General features: G+C 38.8%; 1 protein-coding gene across 1 annotated transcript in view; it reads left to right on the plus strand.

Annotated features, from left to right (window-relative positions):
• The first annotated feature begins 18,758 nt into the window (after positions 1–18,758).
• Themis (thymocyte selection associated) overlaps positions 18,759–20,986 on the plus strand; it is a 188,642-nt gene continuing 186,414 nt past the window's right edge. Inside the window, exon 1 of the mRNA XM_038339956.1 lies at positions 18,759–19,078. Coding sequence (XP_038195884.1) covers positions 18,988–19,078 — 91 coding nt within the window. The 5' untranslated portion in view covers positions 18,759–18,987. The remainder of the gene's footprint in view (positions 19,079–20,986) is intronic.

Raw genomic sequence — 20,986 nt, forward strand, 5'->3', positions numbered from 1 at the left:
TAAAGTCCTTGTTCTCATATATATTCCCTCCAGTCATAAATTAAGAAATTTTGCACTTTAAATAGTGAAATAAAGTTTGCATGTTTTTCCTTTATACATGCTCCTTTCTTGAGTTTTTTTTCCTTTCTGGAAGATTGGCATAAAGTGCAGTATAGTGTCACAGTGTCTCCATGTCTCGCTCTCTCATTCATCCCCCATCCTCACACCTCTAGCAGAGCACTGTACCATTCATGGGCCAAGGCCTGTTTCCCAGAGTATGTTGCAAGGAGGGCTGCTTGTTGGTTCCCAGCTGCTTAGCCCCAAAATAATCACACAAAATCTGTATTAATTAAATCACTGTTTGGCCCATTAGCTCTAGCTTCTTATTGGCTAACTCTTATATTAATTTAACCCATTTCTACTCATCTGTATGTTGTCACATGGCTGCAGTTTACTGGGTAAAGTTCCCAGCGTCTGTCTCTGGTGGTTCCATGGCTTCTTTCTGACTCTGCCCTTCTTTTTTTCCCCAGCATTCAGCCTAGTTTTTCCTGCCTACTTAAGTTCTGTCTTGTTATAGGTCCAAAGTAGTTTTTTTATTCATTAACGACAATCATAGCAACACAAAGGGGACTCCCACATCAGGGGTAGGTTTGAAGGTCTGTGGTGGAGTCTATACCTCCTTCTAATAATTGAATATGGTACTTTAGCTCTTTCAACTGCCCATACCAACTTCTAGACTTTGGAGATAGTGACTTGGAGGCACAGATTTTAGTTCATGGCCAATGATATGATCTTTAGCCCAACTGCACAAACAAACATAAAATAGTACCACAAAGTCATCTTCATTTTCAATTGTTTATCCTTAAAGGGAAGTTGTATTATACCCCATGTAATACCTCAACAAAACCTTGAAAAAGGTATGTGAAAGAATGTGGTTCTTCCAAAGCAAACTTCCTAATTGTAGGACTAAGAACATCAACTGTAATGAGCCATTATAAAAAAATATTCAAGAGATTAGAGATTGATACTATAAGAACAAGACCCTGAAAATGTTTATTAACAACCCAGTAGCTCCTCAAATTTACCTTTAACATATAAATTAAAGATATGCTTATAAAATACTGTACCTGAAATTTTATTATATTTATTATTTTGTTTCAACACACTTACCTTCAAAAAGCATTATGTAGCTTTCCTACTTTGAAAAACAAAGAATCTTGAAAATGCAGAGCATAGCGCATGGGATTGGTCGTGTTTGGGTGCATTTAGAAGTTTCTTTCTTCTCTTGGTGAGCTGAAATGATATCCTGCCACAAGGGAGGCACCACAGAAAGTTTACAAAGTGACAAGCAACATGAATCTAATTTTTCTTAGTGTCTTTACGAACATATACTTGGGTAGCCACTTAAGTCTTGCTCTCCATCATTCCTCCTCGCCTGTCATTAAAGGCATCTGAAAACAATGCTTTATTCAGGGCAAATGTGTGGAAGAACAAAGTTATTAATTACCATTAACAGTCAATACTGGTATACAGAATATAGGACTGACCTGGAAGGTATAAGCTATAAAATCTTACAGGAAAAAAAAAAAACACTAATCTCTTATTTATGGTTAAAATTTACCTCAAATGAAGGTTAAATACTACTCAGGATTTAAAACTAGAATTTACATTCTTATTTCCTCTGAGAACTCTCTTCATGAGACACATCTCCCAGTCTTGGTCTGTGTTCACTCCTGGTCATAATTTACTCTGTCATCTTGAGTGGAAAACATGGACAGTGGAAGCAGAGCTCAGCCTGGCTCCATTTCAGAAGATTCCACTAAACACAAGAAATATGTGAATGCTATTCAGTTGCTTTTTTTAAAAAAATATTTCCTTGCATAGTGTTACAAGACATAGAATATATGCCTTCGAATTTGACACAGATCCTCCCCCAGAAGGAGGTTGTGTCCCAGCAATAGAGGAGAAAGAGTGCAAAATTCATGTAAGATACATTTGGATTGTGGGACTTCTGAGAGGGAACTGGACAGCTTGAAGCCTAAAAAAGCCTTCATAGAGGTAAATGATTAGTAATTCTTCTTGTTTCCTTCATTTTATACACACCTGGTCTCACTACATAGCCCTGTCTATACTGGAAGCTGCTGTGCAGAGCAGACCTGTGTCCAGTTTACAATACTCCTCCTGCCTCTGACTCCCAAGTGGTAGGATTGCTGATGTATACTCTTCCTATTGAATCCCCTTCCTGCCCTCAATGAAACCCCTTCTTACTTGCATGTTATTTTTATTTTGTGAGTGTGCCCTCTGCATTTAAATAGGATTATTTGCATGAGGATGAGTAGGTAGTTATTTAAAGGTAACTTACTTGTGGCTAGACCACCAAGGAATATGATTTCCCTTGCTAGGCTATTGTGTGTGTCTTGTGCGAGCCATCTCAGTCACTGCCAGTTCACATATACACCAGCCCTGTTGTGACTGGAAAATACCAATTCTATGGAGTTGTCACAACCTCTAGCTCCTTCCATCTTTCCATCTCCTCTTCCAAGTAGACCCATGAGATAAAAATATTCTTCATAAGTCTGAGTGTACCCTATATTCATATGCTAATGAGCATTTGAATTTTTTCAAAGCAGAACATATTATTAGGATAATATATTTTTATATTTTTAGAGAGGGTCTCATGAGCAAGTTAGCTTCAAACTTGCAATGTAGAAGATGATGACGAACTCCTGATCCTCCTGCCTCTACCTTTCAAGTTCTGTGATTACTGGTACCATAACCAGATTAATTTATAGTTTAAAATGCATGCATCTCTTCTATATTATAGAAAACTTAGTTAAGAATCTCACTGCTAAACGATCTGAAATTTGTAATTGGGATGATGCCTAAAGCAGTGGCTCCCAACCTTCCTAATGCTGAGACCTTCTTAATAACAGTTCCTCATGCTGTGTTGACCCCCAACCATAAAGTTATTTTCATTGCTACTTCATAACTGTAATTTTGCTACTATTATGAGTAGTCATGTAAATATCTCATATGCAAATCCTTTGAGGGTTGCAACCCACAGGTGGGAACCAGTGGCCTAATGGTACCTCACGATGAAGCTAACAGTGTGACAAAAATCAACACCTATGTTGGAGGAGGAGAGGGAAGAAGAATGGTTTCATATTCATTAAGAAGATGAATGAAAACTGAGGAAACAAAGACAAAATAAAATCTAATAAATGTTTTCCCTTGTGTCTAAAGTATTTCATGACACAGGTAATTACGTTCTGCTTAACCCTTCCAAACTTGGGAATACATTTGAGCAAAGAAGAGTTGTTGAGTGGTGTGTCGGTTGGACTCAGGTGTACCACAATTGGGGAAGGATATAAAATAAGCAAAATCAGAAATTTAGAATGAAAATAAAGTATTGTGTTAAAACTGAAGTTATCAGAATGGAATGACATTAAAATTATGATATGGATACATAGGAGTATGTATAGAAATATTTATGGATATGTGTATATATAATGGTCAAATTGAAACAATCAGCTATAAAAATAAGGAATAATATTGAGACTATCACAAAATATAAAATAAATATCTGTGAATCTATGCCAATGTAAATACATGATTGAATAAACAAGTAGTAGAAGAGATGACACAAATCTCCCATCCTGAAAATCTGCAAATTACTTATGTACATACGCCTGTGGAAAGAGTGGAGACTGTATGGGTGACAGCTGATGACTGCTTTCCACTGAGATGGTTTGGAGCTCAGGGAGTAGCATGGCTGTGGAGAAATCTGCAAATTACTATCAGGCCCGGTGAGTGAGTATGTTTTCCACTACTGACTGTTAAAAAAAAAATTAGTGGGACCTGGAGCTTAACCTGGTTCAGTGGTTAAAAAATTGGTTAATCGATCTCTTTCCTAGAGATCCTGGGTTCAGTTCCCAGCACCTTTACAGTGTTTCACAACTGTCTGTAACTCCAGTTGAGGGGATTCATCTGATATTGGAGTCCCCTCTGTGTGCTGTGATTATCATTAATGAATAAAGAAACTGCCTTGGCCTGTTGATAGGGCAGAATTTAGATAGGTAGAGAAGATAGAACTGAATGCTAGAAGAAAGAATTGTGGAGTCTAGACATGTCATGCCAAATCTTTGCCGGTAAGCCACTGCCACATGGTGATATACAGATTAATAGAAATGGGTTAAATTAAGATGTAAGAATTAGCCAATAAGAAGATAGAGCTAATTGGCTAAGCAGTGATTTAATGAATATAATTTCTGTGTGACTATTTCAGTTCTGGGTGGCCAGGATGAACAAGTGGCCTCCTTCTACATTCAACACTGTCTTCTTGCCTTAGTGGGTCACCAGGCATACAAGTAGTTCAAAGATATGCAAGCAAAAACACCTGTAAATATAAAATACATAAAATCTGAAAATAAAAATGTTTGAGGGACTTGGGAAATGACTCAGTGGGTAAAGCAGTTTTCATTTGAGTATGAAGATTTGAGTTGGATTCCCCAGAACCCAAATATCAGTCAGGCACAGCAGTCAGTCTGGAATCCCAGTGTTCCCTGGTGAGATCTGAGGTTAGGTAGGACAAGAGAATCCATGGAAGCTCTTAGGCCACACAGTGGCTAACAAAAAGGAGATTGCCACCTGAGGTTGTCTTCTGACACTTGGGATTTGGTCTGTAGCCCTTCCACCTTCCAACACACACACATACACACACACACACACACACACACACACACACACACACACACACACAGATACCATAAAGTCAGTTTCATCAAATTCTTCTTGGGAGCTGCTTGCTCAGGCTTTCTTTGCAGCATCACACCATGAAGATTCCATGTCTTTTCTATTGGCACCCAAGGGACAAATCTGCTAGTACATGTAACCTTGGAGGCCACACTCAAACATCATCTGTCCAGAAACAGTGAGATTATTGAAGTTCACACCACCTTGAAAAGTAACATTGATGACATGACCCCTCGGTATAAGGAGGGTCTGAGAACTTCACCTCTAAGGTCTTCCTTCTTAAAAATGTAAACCCAGGCTAAATAAAAGACTGCTTGTGGGTAGAGTTTTTCAAAATGCAAGACCAGTCTTCCTTAATTTGCCAAAGCCATCAAATGCAAAGCCAGACTGAGAGACCCGATGGCCTGGGGAGACATAATAACCAACCTCTACAAGGAGTTTGAGTGGGACCTTAAAAAAGAAGAGCTCAGAAAAAACATAAAAAGATAAAAATCCAGGAAAGGATGGCTTTTATACTGTAATAATATCTCAGTGTAGGATGACTTTTAATTTGTAATAATATCTCAGCGTAGGATAAATTTTAATTTGTAGTAATATCTCTGTGTTGGGTTTGAACTGTGGCACATGCACCTTGGCATGCTAAATATTAAACAAGAAGCAGGCTTGGTGAGCTGCACTATTTGCTGATTACCCATGAGACTAAAAAGTATTAAAAATAGTTATTTAAATATATTTTTAAATGATGGCTACTCTGTATATAAATTTATTTCACATGCAAAGCCCTCCAGTTCCCTTGCTTGAGTCATGGTGGTAAGGATTCCCCAAGACAGCTTACTTCAGTGAAGACATTTTTATGCTGAAAATAATGTTGAAAGAAATGGATACATATTAAATTTTTTTTTTAATTCTTGCCATCAGGAAAGCAAACCTTTATGTAACACGACTGTGACTGTTTACCTCGAGAATATTTGTGACTGACAACACGCTGTGAAAGTTAACTTCACAGTTCCTGGGACAAAATAAATAGATCTAAAACAGTGAGCTTGCACAGGGATGGGACTTGCCACGGTGCTTTCAGAGCTTAATTGAAAAGCATAGTCACCATGAAGGTAATTGGAGCTATGACTCCAAATCTTTCTGAGAAATCATCATCTGTAACCATCTTTTATTTCATTTATTCCTAGCTATTTCATATACATCAAAAATGAAAAAGGAAAAGGAAATGGAATACACTGGAAAGTAATGAAATCTGAAGTCATTCTTTTTTCTATTAAGTAGGTCTGTAACCGTTGGCACTGCCCCTACCCTTTTAATCCCTTTCTTTCAGATTTTCACTCAGGAGGTACTTTCCCAATAGGGTGATTTTTTTTTTAAAGTGGTTCTGGTCCTAGGTTTCCCTTTTGCAGGATCCACCTTCTCCATCTTGAAGCTAAGTGCAGTCAAATGCTGAGTCGTGTGTATGAAACAGAGACCATTTGAGGCAAAAAAAATGGTTTCTCCTGTGTATTGCTTATCTTCCAATGGGAAGGAGGGAGACAGACAGGGAGAAAGAGAAAGACAGAGAGGCAGAGACAGAGATTGAGATTATGTGTGTGTAGTTGTCATTTTATAAGGTTTTTAAATTTTATTTTGTTTTACTTTGCTTCAGTAACAGAACTTCCAAACTGGCCACAAATTTGTGATCATCCTGATTCTGCCTTTCATGTGCCACATGGCAGCTGAGTACCACCATTCCTGACTTGCATTTAAAATCTTAAAGCTAAGTATGTCAGTTTTTTCATTATCAATCTGAGGCTGAATGACAACATCTTTATTGACAACAATTGATTGATTCTAATATTGTAGGTTTCTTGGAACATTACATCCTAGCTCTGACAATATCATGCAGAGAGAGAGAGAGAGAGAGAGAGAGAGAGAGAGAGAGAGAGAGAGAGAGAGAGAGAGAGAGAGAGAGAGAGAGAGAGAGAAATTATCAGTAATTAGTAGATTTATATGTACACTTTAAGGCTTGGCCAGTAGGTCTAGCTCCTCAAAAACCTGACTCCATTGAAATCCATAATTCAAATTTGTCAAGGCAAATCATTTATTCTTAATGTAACTTGAGGTATTTTGATATATATATATATATATATATATATCAAATATATATATGATATATATATATTTGTGAATTGTGATTGTGTGTGTGTTTGAAATTGAAATGTAAAGATCTGATTTTTAAAGTATTAGCAACTTATTAGGGTTTAATTTCTAATAGAATATTATCAAAATGTTTGGAACTATTCTTAATAAGGTTTTGAAGGGCTCAATCTCCCGAGGCTCTAAGATGGTATCCCAGGGAAAAGCATACATCATCCTTGATTTTTCTTTCAGATATAATATGCACCTAATGTGTGAAAAGACCAATGGGCTGTTAAAGCAAGACTGTCCCTTCTACAGATGCATTCCAGGGAAGTCTTTAAAAGATACTGTTAAGAGGTCTGAGGATAGTGTTAGAACACTCATAGAACCTCCACCATCAGAAAGGGACTTGACAACCTTTACAGAGTGAATGACTTGGTACTTTGACCAATCCTCATGGTTTTGTCATTATAATGGAAGAGTTGAGTCCTACCAGGGAAACATAAGGGCAGGATGTCTGTCATAATGGACATTATCTGGTCCCTCTTCCTAACCCTGACTTTTAAACCATGTTCTTGTACCACCATCAACAGCAAGGGATATGCAGCCTCACTCATTGGAGAAAGGTTTATCACAAGGTGAGCAGGCTCATCTCTCTACCTGCTAGCTGTTATGAAAGTCCAAGAAAGACTGATTTCAAAGAACTGGCTTCTCTCTCGAGGTTCTTGAGTCAGTTATTCGTCCTTGTGTCTTCCCATGAAGTCACCAGCTCATTTCTGTAGTGGACTTTGTGAGGCAGACTGATTCTTAGCCTCTATGACTACTCTACTACAGCAATTCTCAACATGTGGGTAGTGACCACTTTCGGGGGGTCAAATGACCCTTTCACAGGGGTCAGTTAAGACCATCAGAAAACCCAAAAGTTGCATTATGATTCATAATGATAGCAAAATTACAGTGATGAAGTAGCAATGAAAATAATTTTGCAGTTGGGTGTCATCACAACATGATGAATATATTAAAGGGTCTCAGCATTAGGAAGGTTGGGAATCATTGGTCTACCGAAATGTAACTGTTGTAAAGCCCTGTTCATTTTCTCATGGCTTGTTGAAGCTACAGAGAAAGAACAGTTTTTATAGCAGGACTTAATTTTCTTTCTGGATTATAAAAAAAATCCATATTTATCCTTATTTGAATACACAGCTGGGAACAGAAGAACATGATGATGAAGATATTACAATTAGGGGGTCATTCATGGACATTGGGATCACTCACAGTAAGTACTGTTTTGCCTGCCTGGCATTGATTCCTTTGGTTTGAGAAAGAGTTCATTAGTTTTCTCTGGGAGCTTGCACATGCAGAATTTTCTGATAGCTGGAGATGTATGACAAATTCCTGTCTATTGCAGTCCTGAGATCACATTGCATGGTGTAAACAGAACATAGGAAATGACCTGGGAAATAAACAAGTTCCTCTTCCTCTGTTCTAGGCTTTGCCGATACATGAATGTGTGATCCAAATTGAATTAATAAGGGCCCCGTGCTGGGTCTTTCCTGGTATAATCAAGTGAAGGCAGTTTTTCTCATTATACTGAGGAGTGCCATGAGCTGCCAGGGTTTGTGACAATGGCATGATCTCCAAGAAGCACAACTCAAGAAGGAGACAATAGTCTGATGCCCTGGTGATATTGAATACTTTTATCTCACACTAGCACTCTTTGTCACCTCTCAGAGACATGAACCAACGAGTACCACACTTTTAAGACCAAACCAAGAATTCCTATTTTCAAGGGGGGTCTGACATTTACTTCTTTAGAAATAAACAAGGAGAGGGAAGTTTCAGAAAATAAAGAATGTGAGATACTAATAAACATGATCTTAGGTTTATTCTTCACTCAAAGGAGTATGGCATCATACTTACGTACTGTATACTGGCTTTTAGCCTTATTTTTGAAGTGTGCTAATTGTGAAATAATTAATAATAAAATATTTAACCAGTTCTGCTAACTTTATAGGAAAGTAGGTGCAGAAAATTTACCATAGCAATGTGCAACTGTATTTTTTGGCTCGCTTTAAAGCTTCTCATTCTTCTGTTTTGGACAGAAATCATTAAAAGTGCTGACACTGACTATAACTCTGTCATCATTTTGTTTCTGGAGGTCTGAGTATGTGTGTGTTTGTGAGTGTGCACATGTGTGTGGAGGCCATTGTTTCTCAGGCACCTTGAGTTTGGAGTCTTGGTCTCTCCATGGTGTCTGAGGCTCACAAATTTGGCTAGGTTTATTGCTCAGCTAGTCCCAGTGATCTGTACATCTGTGTCCCTCCATCACTGGCATTACATGTCCAATGTCCGATACCCACCCCCATGCCTGAGTTTTATGTTGACTCTGGACTGTGAACTCAGGCCCTTCCACTTTGGTGGCTAGCACTCTGCTGACTTAACATCCTCCCGAGGTGTTTAATCATCATTTCAAGGGTTGGTCTTCCTCTGCTCCTCAGAAGAGCTACTGAGACATATTGAAGAGGAAGTTATTGATCCCAAGTACTGAGGAGCAAGTCTAGTACATACACATGGTTTTACTCAACAAGAACTCTCCCAGGTTCAGTTGAATAAACTGGGATACTGCTGGTTACATTCCCCTCCTTTTGGGCCAGCTAAACGATTAAGTGTTTTGTTTAAAGATGCATATGAATATTAGTGAATATCTGTGATGGTTATTCTTGGTTGTCTACTTCACTACACCTCAAGCTTCAATCCAGAAATGGAGAGCACACCTGCGAGACATTATTTTTGCTTGGTTTGAAGTGGGCGGATCCACTTCTAGTCTGGACCTTTGAGGTAGGAAGTCATCTGCCTTTGAACTAGATCTTGAGTCAGGAAGACACACTTTTAATCTGGGCCATGCCTTCTGCTGGAAGCCTAAATAAGGACATAAAAGAAGGAAGTTTTTTCTCTTTTCCTTGTTAGCAAGTCCATTTCTTCATTGGCATTGAAGCCTACTTCTTTGGGATAACAGCATATACTGAAGATCAGCTGAGATAGTCAACCTTGTGGAGTTTTGGACTTTCCATTTACTGCCAGCCATTGTTAGATTAGCCTGTAAGTCATTCCAATGAATCTCCTATATGTGTGTATGTGTGTGTATGTATATAAATGTGTGTGTATATATATATATATATACATGTATATATACATACACACACACACACACACACACACACACACACACACACACATATATATATATATATATATATATATATATATATATATAGAGAGAGAGAGAGAGAGAGAGAGAGATTCATTCTACAAGAAGTTCTGTTACTCTAGAGAACCCTGGCTAATACAATATTTAATTAAATGTAGTTGGAAAATCAGACCAAATTGATTTCAGTGTAGAACACCACCACAGCTAACAGTATGCAAGAGTAACTTCATATTGTACCCTCAGCATGATGGATGTTCCTAGTCAGATATCTTGTCCTGCTAGTGCTAGGGTGAGTGTGTGAATGTCTCTTACTCTGACCATGGTCCTTTTCATTTGCTTAGTCTTTCCTTCACTATTTGGAAGCCATGATGCTGTGTCATTGTTAAATGAAGCTGTAGTGTTGCTGGTGATCTGTGAAGGTGATCATACTCACCCTGTATACCCAGAGAATTATATTTAAAGTGTTTGCTTTGACTTTGGCTTTGGGCAATGTTGTATTATGTGCCATGGTTTGCTTTTCTTTGTGATGTTCCAGACAATTCCTGAATCTGTGGGCTTGTGACTTTTTGGGCTTAGGACAGTTGCCAGTCATTATCTCTAAAATTACAGTTGCTCTTCTTATTCTTTTTCTTCTTCTATTAGTGCTCATTTCATATACAAAACTTATTTACTGTAACTGACAGTCTCCTGTGTTCTCCGTATTTTCTACTTTAAAAAAGAAAGAAACCCTTATCTACAAATAACGTCTTGCCTGCAGGATATGCTAGGGTAATAGTGCACAAAGTTTGTAGGAGTAACCAACTAGTACATAATTTGACTTAAGGTCCACTCCAGATGAAATCCACAAACAACACTGCTTGGGTGCTTAAGAACCTGCAACTAGATAGCCCATGTACTTTGGTAAAAATAATTGGTCTTTAAAAAAAAAGAAGAAAATGTAGTGATAAATAACTTCTAATGATATTCTGCTCTCCATATAGATTAGTACCTTGCTCAGTCATCATCAGAGGAGCTTTCTCCTGTAGAATATGGAAACAAATAAAGTCTCACTGCCACATATTACAGAGAGTGAGAAACCTTGTAGACTCAATCCTAAATGGGATGTTTCCAACAAATCCCTCAGAGTTCAGTGAACCCCTCAGGAGAGGAGACAGAAAAAGTATAAGAACGAGAGGGAATGAAGGACACCAAGAAAATAAGGCCTTTTAAGTCAACATGAGCACAGTTCATTTGAACTCACATAGTTTAAAACAGCATATACAGGTCCTTCATGAATCGGCACCAGGCCTTATGACTATATATTATGACCAGTTTAGTGTTTTTTATGGGACTCCTGAGTGTGCAAACTCTAGTGGGTTTCTAATGCTTGTGCCTTTTCTTGGATTCTTTTCCTTCTGTTAGTTTATCTTGTTCAAGTTTAATATGATAGTTTTCTCTTTATCTTATTAAATTTTGTTTTTTTATATCCCTGTCTCGAAAAACAAAACAAACAAACAAACAAACAAACAAAAATGAATGAATAAATGAATAAATGAAACCTAGCCTCTAGGGTAAAGGTTAACAACTGAACTGTCACTTATATGTGCTGAGGGATGGAAAATCAGTTTTATCCAATAGAGTGACACTGGGTATAACACCCACGCCAGGACAGGAGATGCTGACCAACATATGGACTCCACAGGCGTTGTTTTATTTCTTTGCTTTTATTTGTTTACAATTTGGTGTTTTGCTGTTGTTTGTTTGTTTTGTTTTTTCTTTTTCTATGTAGTTTTTTTTTGAGATGTTTGTTTTGTATCGGGCTTTTGTTTGTCTTTGGGGAAAGAACTTAAAGTTGGGTGGTTAGTGATGGAGAGAGGATCTTGAAGGACTTTAGGGAAGGGAAGAATGTGATCAAAATACATTTAAGTTTAAATAATAAAAACTATAAAAATAAAGAAAACAGTAACAACCCCCCAAAAGAAACAAAGCCCTCTCTAGAACACAAATATTGGCTACTCCCCTACTTTCCATCCAGCAGTTCTCTTACTGTTGATCTCATCTGGTATAAAATCTAAAGTTATTCTTCATTGTAATTACTATATTTTTCAACTTGTCTTTTTATGTGATACCTTTTCTGTGGAAATTCTTCTTATCTTCTAGTTTTCAACATTTGCATTAAAGTTATCATAGATGCAGTTTCTGTTCCACCTGGTCCCACAGCTGTTCAACCTCAAAGAAACACATGGAGGTTTATATTAATTATAAAGCATTTGGACTATTAGCACTGGCTTATTATTAATTAGCTCTTACAACTAAAATTAACCCACAATTCTTGTCTCTGTTTAGCCATGAGGCTCGATACCTTTCCTCAGTAAGATGTTCTTATCTTGCTTCCTCTGCATCTGATTGGTGACTACATTTCTGCTTTTGCTCTTCCCAGAATTCTCTTAGTCTGTTACCCCTCCTATACTTTTAAGCTGATACAGTGACAGATCTTTACAATATGCAAAAGCATTATCCTACAGCAGGCTATTTTATTATTTATTTTATGTTTTATTATTGTTTAGTGTGTGTTTGTGTGTGTATGCACATGCACACTTGCTTGCATGTATGACTGTGCACCACATTCACGAATGGCACTCACAGAGACAAGAAGTGGGTATGGGAGTTACCTATAGTTGTGAGTTGCCATGTGGATGCTGGAAATTGAGTCTAGATCATCCAGATGAGCAGTCAGTGCTCTAAGCTCTGAGCTACTTTTTCAGTCCCTCTTATTTTATTTTAGAATATTTTTACTTGTGCCAAGATATTCCTGAATTTCACAGCCTGTGATTCCTGGGCTAATGTGAGACTCCATCTTTTGTTTCAAATTATCTAAAGATGTAGGCTATAGGCATGCCCCACAAGGTTCAACTCAGTACTAATAAGTCTGGCAATTGAGTTACCTCATGAATTTGTTACTATGTACCTCCTGCCTCTTCTGTGTACCATTGTTTTATTTTATGATATCTACATTATATTTTAAATTATATATTTAATTTCTAGATGCCATTTTAATGATGTGTATATATGATTATTTATATAAGTACTCTGATAACTCTTTCTAATGAAACCATTCACTTCTGTGTTTGTGCTACAGTCTTCAGAGTCTACATTTGTCATTGTGGCTTTTATAGCAGCCTGGGTCTGTTCTGAGGCTTTGTTGGATGTGTTGACTGGCCTTTTTCTACTTCATGCACACTCATGCTGCTGCATACAGTCAACACTGATGCCTTTGTGTAGGCAAAATCTCAAAGGCAAAAATGGTGCAGAACAGAAAACTTTCCTGAGTTGTCTTGAATGTTCCATTTGTCCAAAATTTTAGTGTTCAGTTTCTCTAGCTGACAGATGCAGCTTAAAACTTGACACAGTGTCTCCTTCTCAGATACCGGACGTTGTTGTGCTTCTAGCCTCTTTATTGGTACCAAATACTAAACTACACATCCCTGGAAGGAGAGAAAAGCACAGCACTGAGTTCTTCTCATAGCATCCCCTACCTTCCAGAACTCCTATCCTCACTGCTCTGGCAGCCTGTCTATTCCTTACAATTGCTTTGAAAGAAATCTGGGTTTTCCAGAGAATTTGATGGATGAGTTGATCAGATATCATCTCAGGGTTTGAAGCAACAGTCTTCACACACCTTCATTCGGCACAATGATTGACATGTGCTGCTTGAACATCAAGACCGTTGATTCTTTACACTGAGTGAAAGCTTTATGATTTTTGTTAAAATACCATTTTGATTTATAGAAATATTCCAAAAGTTTTATGTTAAATCTATTAGTATTTAAGACTCCTACTAATGCTTAAAAACAGTTTTGCTAAAACTTCAATCACACCTTCCTATCCCTGACTTTTGTTTTTTTACGTTTAAATTTAAGTTTAAGATTTATCTTAATTTCTTTTCACAGAGTGTTTTAGAACTCTCCTTCCCCACAATTTTTAAACAATCATTTGAAAAATATATCTTTCTTCCTTACTGGCTTGAAAATCTACTTTCTGAAAGTCGAAAATTGGGACATATAGTTTGTTTTTGAACTTTGATTAGTCAGACTTTGATTAAACCTGCCATGTCTGTATTCATGACTGAAATTCAGTAATTCAGTTCACTATACAGTAGTTCAAGTAATTTCTCTCTTTCGCCCATTTCTTCTTGGCTGGTCACATAAGGATGTCTTTGGGATGATAGAAGCAGTAACAACTTGGGTTATACTGGCAATGATGGTAATACAGGACAAGGCCCGAAGGGTGGCCTTGAGGACCATCACCCATAGAGCTTGGGGGATTTCAAGACTTCCAGAAATGTCTGCTCAAGCATGCCTTTAAGCCTTCTAGCATGGCACTCTTAAAAATGGTGGAATCATTAATTTTATGATTGAGATTATAGAAAAAAATATATTGTGAGATACAGGGAGGTCCTCTGTGTGAAAAGCAGAAAGGGGACCGAGTAAATAAGTATAAATACCCAGTGATATAGTGGAATCTTCTAGCTTTGACTAGAAGAACAGAAACTGTAGTTGAAAGTTAAAGACATCAAGTGAAATGCAGCATTGATTACATACTAAATAAAATTTATTGTGGCACCAACTCTAATAAATGTATGATTTTCAAGAGGCAGCCCTTTCCATATTTTAAAGCCATATGAAATATGCCACTTGGCTGTACACAGTGTTTGTAGTCAAGTGAGAGGCCCAGACTTAGGCAAGAAGGGAATAGAAGACTGATTAATCAAGCTTGGGAGATTTAGGGAACAAAATATTTCAAGTGATTATGTAGACGATACTGGCAGGAAACATTTGATGCAATTTGCCATTAACCCTGGTTTTGCATGAAATGAAGGTTGGCAAATTGCTATAAGGGCCAAACGTGACTATAAAGAGTAGAAAGAGTTTTGGTTGGTGTTATGCCATGGTCAGGCTTAAGTCCAGAATCCAGTCTGTGAGGAGAATAAGCAACTCCAGCATATGTCAACTCTACTCGCTTAAACCAATCTTCCTTTATTTGCCTACCAAAACCATAGATACTTTCACTTCATATTGTATATGCAACCTCTAAAATACTGTTTGAATTAAATACAAAGAAAAGAAAGCATGGAAAGTCACAACAAGCTGACTCTCTTCACAGGTGAGCCATCTTGGAGAATGTGAGTTTGGAAATCTGGTGTTACCCCTCATTTGCCATATGGTGTTGTGATCAAGGGGGGAGAAACTCCCCTCTTGCCCCTTACCACCTGTGTCAGGTGAGAGAGCTGGTACTGAGGTTGTGAGTACCCATTATCTGGTATGGAGGAGGGAGAGCTGTCCCCTTTGAGCTCCCCTGCCTGCTCCAGGTCAGAGAGTGGGTCCCTGTGTCATGATAGTGAAGGAGCTGGTCCTTGCCCTCACTTACTGTAGCACTGGGGAGAGCAAGCCCTGCACCTCACCTGGGCAGCACAATAGAGCTGATCCTGTCAACAGAGGGTGTCAGTGAGGTGAGCTGACCTTGAGAATATGAGCATGAGAAATCTGACCCAACCCCTCATCTTCCATATGGTGACTGGAAGAAGGAGAGAAGCCCCTGCAGGTGGAAGAGCTGTCCCTGAGGTAACAATAGTGAGAGAACTGGCCCTACCTCTCACCAGTTGCACCACTTGGCAGCGTGGCCCCTGCATCTGATCTGGGCAACACAGTAGAGCTAGTTCTGGTGGTATAAGTATGGGTGTGCCAACCTGAGGGTGTGAAATCAGGAGAACCAATCTCACCCTTGTTGCTTGCTGCAGGGGTTGAGCTAGCCAGATGGTGCTGGAGATCTTACCCTGGTGTTGAGGATGAGGGAGAGCTGGCAGGCTAACCAACTCAGTAACCACCTCATCTTCCATATGGAACCAGGGCTATATGAGTTGGTAATCCCAACATTGACCCCCATCTACAGGCTGGTCCTGAGGAACCAAAGTTGCAGGACCTCTATGACACAGGGTAACAACAGGATATCCAAGAGGAGTCCCAAAGAGGGTACAGTATCAAGGTTGGAGGCCTTGAACTAGGCCACTGACTTGGTGTAGTGAACACTTGAAATTAAGACATATAGATGATAGGGTATATTGTGTGACTCACAATGTCATGCTATAGCTTCCACTATTTTAGATTTTATTTTGTTTTATCTTGTAGGAGAGGTTCCAAAGGCACAGGGTGATGTGAAGAGATGAGGAAATGAATGTGATTGAGTTGCATGATGTGAAATCCACTAAGAATTGTGTTAGAATTTTGATGGGGATTGCATAGAATCATCTGTAGATTGCATTTGGTAATTTTGGAAAATGTGTTAATAAAAATTTTCCATTTTTATTATGTTGATCCTACCTATCCAAGAACACGAGGGATCTTTCCGTTTTCTTATAGCCTCTTCAATTTCTTTTTCCAAAATCTTAAAATTCTTGTCATACATGTATTTCATTTGTTTGGTTAGAGATACCCCATGATATTTTATATTATTTGTGGCTATTGTCAAGGGTGATGTTTCTTTGATTTCTTTCTCGGCCCATTAATCATTTGTATATAGGAAGGATACTGATTTTTAGATTTCATCTTTTATCCTGCCACATTACTGAAGGTGTTTATTAGCTGTAGGAGTTCCCTGGTAGAATTTTTTGGGGTCACTAATGTATACTATCACATCATCTGCAAATAGAGATAGTTTGACTTCTTCCTTCCCAATTTGTATCCCCTTGATCTCCTTTTGTTGTCTTACTGCTGTAGCTAGAACTTCGAGTACTATATTGAATAGGTATGGAGAAAGTGGACAGCTTTATCTTGTTTCTGATTTTAGTGGAATCACTTTGAGTTTCTCTCCATTTAATTTGATGTTGGCTGTCAGCTGATGTAAATTGTCTTTATTATGTTTAGGTATGTTCTTTATATCTTTGATCCCTCCAAGACCGTTATCACGAAGGGGTGTTGGATTTTGTGGAAGAAGGGGAGAAAAGATTATATGAGTGGGGTGTGTGTGTCAAGAACATGACTGGAAAGCCGTAGAGACAGCTGACCAGATGGAGCTCATGGGAATTCACAGACTTTAGGCTGACAGCTGTACAGCCTTCATGGCAAATAACTAGATCTTCTGCATATGGACCACAGATCGTAGCTTGGTCTGTCTGAGGGGACACTGGAAGTGGGACCAGGATCTCTCCCTGGTGCATGAAATGGCTTTTCAAACCCATTCCTTATGATGGGATGCCTTGCTCTGCCTTGATGCAGGATGGAGGTGCTTGGTCTAGCCTTAACTTAATGTACCAGACTTTGCTGACTCCCCATGGGAATTCTTATCTTTTCTGAGGAGTGGATAGGGGGTGGGCTTGGGCTAGTAGGGAAGGAGAGAGGGGAGGGAGGGGAAACTGTTGTTGGTATTTAAAATGAATTTAAAAATAAATTAAAGAATCTAGTCAAAGGCAAAAAATCCACAAAGAAACAATAAAAGTTAAATTAGGAAAAGAAAACCAATAACAACAAATCTGCCTTAAACTGGATGTGGTAACACATGCCCGTAATCCCAGAAAATGACACATGCCTGTAATCCAAACACATGACACATGCCTGTAATCCCAGCACATGATATATGGTTATAATCCCAGCACATGACACATGCCTGTAATCCCAGCACACGACACATGGATATAATCCCAGCACATGACACATGCCAGTAACGCCAACACATGACACATGTCTTAACGCCAACACATGGCACATGTCTGTGATTCCAGCACATGACATGACACATGCCTGCAATCCCAGCCCAGCAGTAGAGGATTGGCAAGAGTTTAAAGTCCAGTCTTCCCTTCGGAGTGAAATTTTGTTTCAAAAAATAAAAAACAACCAAAAAACAAAAATGAAAACAAACAGAAAGTCTGATTTTGAGGGTTAAAGATTAGTTTTCACAAGATTTCTCTTGTTTCCTTTGGCTTTAGGCATTTTTAACTTTAAACTTGGGACATCAGAGCAGAATTGTGGAATTTGGGGCTTGTGCAGCTTATTTATTTAGTTTTTAAATCTACATTTAACCAGCAAGTGAGTTCTGAAGAGGAAATGTTTGTGAGTGGGAAGCCGTGCGAAGCCCAGGAGTCCTGTTTCTAAGCACAGCCTTTAAAGACTTTCCTTCACACTGTGGGGGCCAGAAAGTTCCCATCGTTTACTGCAGTAATTCCTGAGCCACTTTTCATATAGCACTCTCCCCCACCCTCCTTTAAGGTTCAGCAAAAAATGTGAAAAGATAAAAGTGGTTTCCCACCCTCTTCTGAGGATCAGATTTCTAAAAACAGCTGACACAGGCCTCTTTTGTAATCAAGTTTAATATAAAAGCACCAAGAGTATGCAAATAAAACACCAAGCTAAACTCCAGATGCAGAGAGGTAATGAACTAATGTCATGCCACCCTTAATGTAAGGCACTGCTCCTGCCTTCTGGCTATGCGCAGTGGTCACACCACAGGTGCCTATTTCTTCACAGTCTCACCACCACTGTGGGTGCACAGGCACCGGCAACTTGCCAACCTCATTACTTTGGGTAGTGTCAGTTCAGACAAACACACCCCACCCCCACACCTGCTTCATTGTCAGAAGGAAATGAAGCCGCAAGAAGAACAAGGGCTTTACCAACTCTACCTCCTGCTTGTTCTCTGCCTTCCTTTGCTCTAGTTGTTCCTTCTGAGCTTGGCTGCAGTGTGACATCCTCTCTGCCCCAGGTAGAAAGTGTGAAGAGCAACCACTGCGGACAAGTACCTGTCCACCTAGGGCTGTTCTGCCTTGGTTTGGCTCCCCTTTGACATTCTGCCTGCTAGAGGGAGGAATTATGAGCAAAGAAAGCGACTGCAGACAATTGACATCCAGAAGCCACAAGTTTCTGTAAAAATCAGATCTGCACACCAACCAAGAAAGAGCCATGGCGGTATCGCTGGAGGAATTTGTTCGCTCCCTTGATCTAAGGACCCTTCCCAGGGTCTTAGAAATCCAGTCAGGCATCTACTTTGAAGGTAAGCATTTATCTCCTTTTTTAATTTGCTGGAAAGTTTTTTTTATAAAAATATATTGGAAATTTGTGGGAGAGAATTTAATGAATAGGTGAAGGGCTGTGTATGTGGCCTAGCGTGGCGATTAAGTTCAAACCTCATTGTACACACAAACACAAATCTTGAGTTTTCCAAAGGAAAGGTGAGCACACATGCACACGCACATGCATGCACGCATACATACACACACACACGCACGCACTCACGCACACACACACACACACACACACACACAAATGTAACAAACTGTTGAATAGTGGAGACCCAGTAGCTGGTGAAGGAGGGAGAAACTAAGGTTCTAGTTGATGGTGATGTCCAACTATATGAATTGTGATCCTTTTTTGATAAGAATTCAACAAGTCAACACACACGATGTGCTACTTCTGCCTACTCTTTGAATATTGTTGTGATTGGGTTTAAAAAAGGGGGGAGTATAAAACGGTGTTCAAAATCGGTATAAAATGGGCATTTGTCAGATGTAGCAGGCAGTGATGATACAGGTCTTTAATCCCAGCACTTGGAAGGCAAATGCAGGCTAGATGTCTGACTTCAAGGGTATCCTAGTCTACAGAACAAATTTAAGGATGACCAAGGCTACACAGAGAAACCCTGTCTCAAAAAGCAAACAACAACAAAGGATTTCGTCCCTTGTAATAATGCATGTTCTGCACCTGATTAGGACAAAACAGATTGAGCTATGATCTAGGGTTGGTTAGATGTATCCAAAATTGTCGTCGATACTTGTTCTAGATTATTTTAAAAAAAAACACAAAAAGGAAAAGAAAACAGCTGGATTTACTTTGCTTCACCCAAACTGAATGTGACATCAAAGGCACAGTCCTTACAAATAAGTACTGCCAAGTTTAGAAGGACTTCTAAGCTTGCCTTGCATTTATACCCCTCTTTCTGTAGTGACCCCACTAAGCTACATAAATGGTGGCAAATTCTATGTAAAGACACAGAAATTAGCACCTATTGAGCACAAAGTTCCTTTAAAACTCTGTGTTGAAGAGTTAAAGTTCACTGAAAATTATTGAAAACTAGGCTGGTGAATTTTACTTTAAGTAAAATCCCTGATATGTTTTCTAGCATTTCAAAGTTAGTTTGATTACATACAAGGTACTGAAAAACATTCTCTAGGTAGATATGTATTTCTGCTTATAAGAACAGGAGAATTAAAGCAAAACAAAGAATTGGGTCTACTGAAACTATTAGGAAATTAAAGAATTCTTGGCTTTCCCACTCATAACCTGTTCCTGACTTCCCATGGTTAGATTTCCATTTTTTTTTTTTTTTTTACTTTGCAGTGTAGTAGAAATGCCTTGTCATTCTGCATTTTTTTTTCATTTTAAGTACAGTAGTCAATAAGTTACATGGGGGCATTAAACACTTGATTTTAAAATGGGCATTTTGTAGCAGGCAGAGGTGGTACATGTCTTTAATCCCAGCACTCTGGAGGCAGAAGCAGGCAGATCTTTGAGTTCGAGGTCGGCCTGGTCTACAAAGAAAGTTCCAGTCCAGGGTTACACAGAGAAACCCTGTCTCAAAGAACAAACAAACAGCAACAACAAAGGAATTGATTTCCTTCACTGTTCTAATGCACGTTCTGTACGTGATTAGGATAGAATAGATTGAGCTATGATCATGAGTTGGTTAATGTATCCAATGTATTTCGGAGTTTGGATGCAATCAGTTTCCAGTGGGCTTATCAAGATGTATCCCTATCACATAGGAAGCAATTATTCAGTTTTAGCTTACAAAAAAAAGTTTGACACATGCACACCTTCATACTTCCATACTCCCAACTTTTACACCAGAGCTTACAGTTCTAAGCCGCCCATCTATTGCTTCTCGTCTCACGGTTAATGCTTT

This window comes from Arvicola amphibius, chromosome 8 (assembly GCF_903992535.2).
Source record: "Arvicola amphibius chromosome 8, mArvAmp1.2, whole genome shotgun sequence".
Taxonomy (NCBI): domain Eukaryota; kingdom Metazoa; phylum Chordata; class Mammalia; order Rodentia; family Cricetidae; genus Arvicola; species Arvicola amphibius.